This window comes from Hydra vulgaris, chromosome 01 (genome assembly GCF_038396675.1).
Source record: "Hydra vulgaris chromosome 01, alternate assembly HydraT2T_AEP".
Lineage (NCBI taxonomy): Eukaryota > Metazoa > Cnidaria > Hydrozoa > Anthoathecata > Hydridae > Hydra > Hydra vulgaris.
The window spans coordinates 2,292,501-2,295,000 of NC_088920.1; the positions used below are offsets into that span (position 1 = coordinate 2,292,501).

The following is a 2,500-nucleotide window of genomic DNA, read 5'->3' on the forward strand; positions in this document are numbered from 1 at the left end:
TATATATATATATATATATATATATATATATATTAGGGGTAGTCATTTTGAGGGAATTTTTGAAAACGAAGTACATACCCAGCTAAAGTTGGAGTAAATATGCTAAAACTTAGTCAAAAATTAATTTAGGTCAATCGGGTGGCTTTTAAGTCCCCCTCAATACTAAAGTTGTTAAGAAATTGTTCTTCAAAAAAAGGAAAAATAGGGTGTGTTTAGGGTGTTTGAGGGGGATTTAAATGAAAAAATTATTTCCATTTTTTTTTGTTTGTTTGTTATTTGTTATCTATATTTTCATTTTAAAAGGGTATGTCATCATTTTTTTTACATATTCTCGGTTAAAACGATATTTAAGAAATCAAAAAATGAAAAGTTTAAGTTACGCAAGTGCTTATGAAATCAGCAAATTATGTTATCAACCAAAAAAACAAACTATTTTGAACTAAACAAGTAATTTACCATTTAATAAAAATCTATACAAATACTATCAAGACAAAAATTATGCATTAATTGAAATAAGTATTTTAAAATGAACAACAATTTCCTAAGTCTACAATTTCCTCTTCTTTAGTTTAGAGAGTGACATCAGGCTTTCTGATAGTTTTTTTTTTGTAATATTACTTTTTCCCACACCAAAAACTTTGAAAGTTGACCTTACTTTGTCGACGGTTAAAAGTCTGTTCTGCTTGTCATCTTCATTTTCTTATCTTTGCACAAACTGCTGCATCATTCCGATTGCTCGTTCAGAATGATCATTGACAACAATTAACATTTTGGCAAAGTTTTCAAAATTCTTAAACGAAGACTGGGTGTGCCAATATTGGGGTGGAAGTGACAACCAGTCTCTCACTCTCTGATTATCCAACCCTATCATTGAAAAAATTAAATATGAAAACTCATTAACCAAAAGAGAGAGAGTTGGTACCTTCATATTATTTATGATATTAATCTCGCCTATTCGTTCTTTGCTTCTATGTTTAAAAAAATCTGGATCCGGCATTTGAAAGGAAAGCAAAGCATCTGCAATGGCTGTTTTTTTATCCATAGAAATATTTTTATCCAAAAGAGCCAAGGGAATAATTGTTGAATCAAGATACCATGTATGCTTATAAAGAGATGCTAACACAGCGTCTACTGCCTCCGGATTGGAGCAAACTTTCTTATACTCATTCATCTGAAAGATTGCATCAAGATCAGACGCAGGAGATTGAATCGCTTTATGTGCTTGAAGGTACCACCTTGTGTAAAAACATACTATGAACTCGCAGATGAGTTTTAAATCTTCGCGTAGATTATCATTTTCTTGCACAAATGTCAGTTGCTTGCACAAAAGCTGAAGTTTAAGATAGTATAAACTCTTGCCTAAAAACCTAGCATGATGAACAGCTCCAGTTTTCTTTAACTTGAAATGTGCAGAAGGGGATAAATACTGCATGGTTGGTTCAGCCAACTCTCTTTGGTCATTCCTCATATTGTGTTTTTTAGTAATATAGGTCTCACAGTAATCTAAAGTTTTCCTTGCAGCTTCATTCAAAACTGTTCCTTCAACGGTTTTCCAATCAAAAGAGGTCAGGTTATTTTTGTCGTATTTGAATTTAGGGTTCTCAAACATATTTTTGAACTTTACGAATAAGGGATTTTCAGGCCCTACGCTACTCTCTTTTATCACTGCTTCACAGAAATGAACCATTCTAAGCTCAATGATATGATGCCTACATGCTAGTAGAAGAAGGTATTTGTCTACCTCTTTTGCAATCCTAATAAGTGATCCTTTCTTAGAACCAGTATTACTTGAAGTTGTATCAAAGCATACTCCGCATACTTTTGAAATGAGGTCATATTCTTCTAGTATTTTCATGATTCCTATATACATATCTTCACCTGAAGAAGACAGCAAGGCAGGTACTCCAAGAAGATGCGACACCCCCTCAATATTAACGAGCACAGCTAATCTTTCATTCTTCAGTCTTTTTCCCTGATTCATTTCAAACAAAGTCTTTCCGTCAAAATGAATTATACAGGGATAACGGCTTTTTTCCACGGCCTTCTTTATATCTAATTTAGCAATTTCTGCAGTATCCTTAGCAGTTTTTTTCATCTTCCTTAATGCAGTTGAAGCACTGGCTTTGCATTTTGCGATATCAACTCCACAATCTTGAAGAATTGCTCCAGTTACTTTTTGTAAGACATTCGGGGAGATATCATTTGCTGTAGCTATGATAGATACATTTCCATCAAAAATATTCATAGGGACTTTGGCAGTAATGTTACAATCATCTGCTCTTCTATGATGCCAAACTTCGGGTTCGAATTCTGAATCAGAATCAGCACTAGTGTCAGTGAAACTCAAGTCTAATTCTGACGTAGCGTCAATCTTAGGAGATTCGTCTTCTAGCCTTGTCCTCTTCCTCACACCTTCAGAAACCTAAAATTTACTTTAACATGGTATATGTGTATTAACAAATAATGTATGTTAAATTAGCAAATTTTAATAAAAAGGTCA

General features: G+C 33.3%; 1 protein-coding gene and 1 pseudogene across 1 annotated transcript in view; both read right to left on the reverse strand.

Annotated features, from left to right (window-relative positions):
- Positions 1-2,500, reverse strand: part of LOC136073955 (retinoblastoma-binding protein 5-like) — a 19,071-nt pseudogene that overhangs the window by 10,884 nt on the left and 5,687 nt on the right.
- Positions 42-2,500, reverse strand: part of LOC136075015 (uncharacterized) — a 3,741-nt gene continuing 1,282 nt past the window's right edge. The window contains exon 2 of the mRNA XM_065787211.1: positions 42-2,500. This exon is cut by the window's right edge and continues 516 nt beyond it. Within this exon, the coding sequence (XP_065643283.1) occupies positions 701-2,245 (1,545 nt within the window). The 5' untranslated portion in view covers positions 2,246-2,500 and the 3' untranslated portion in view covers positions 42-700.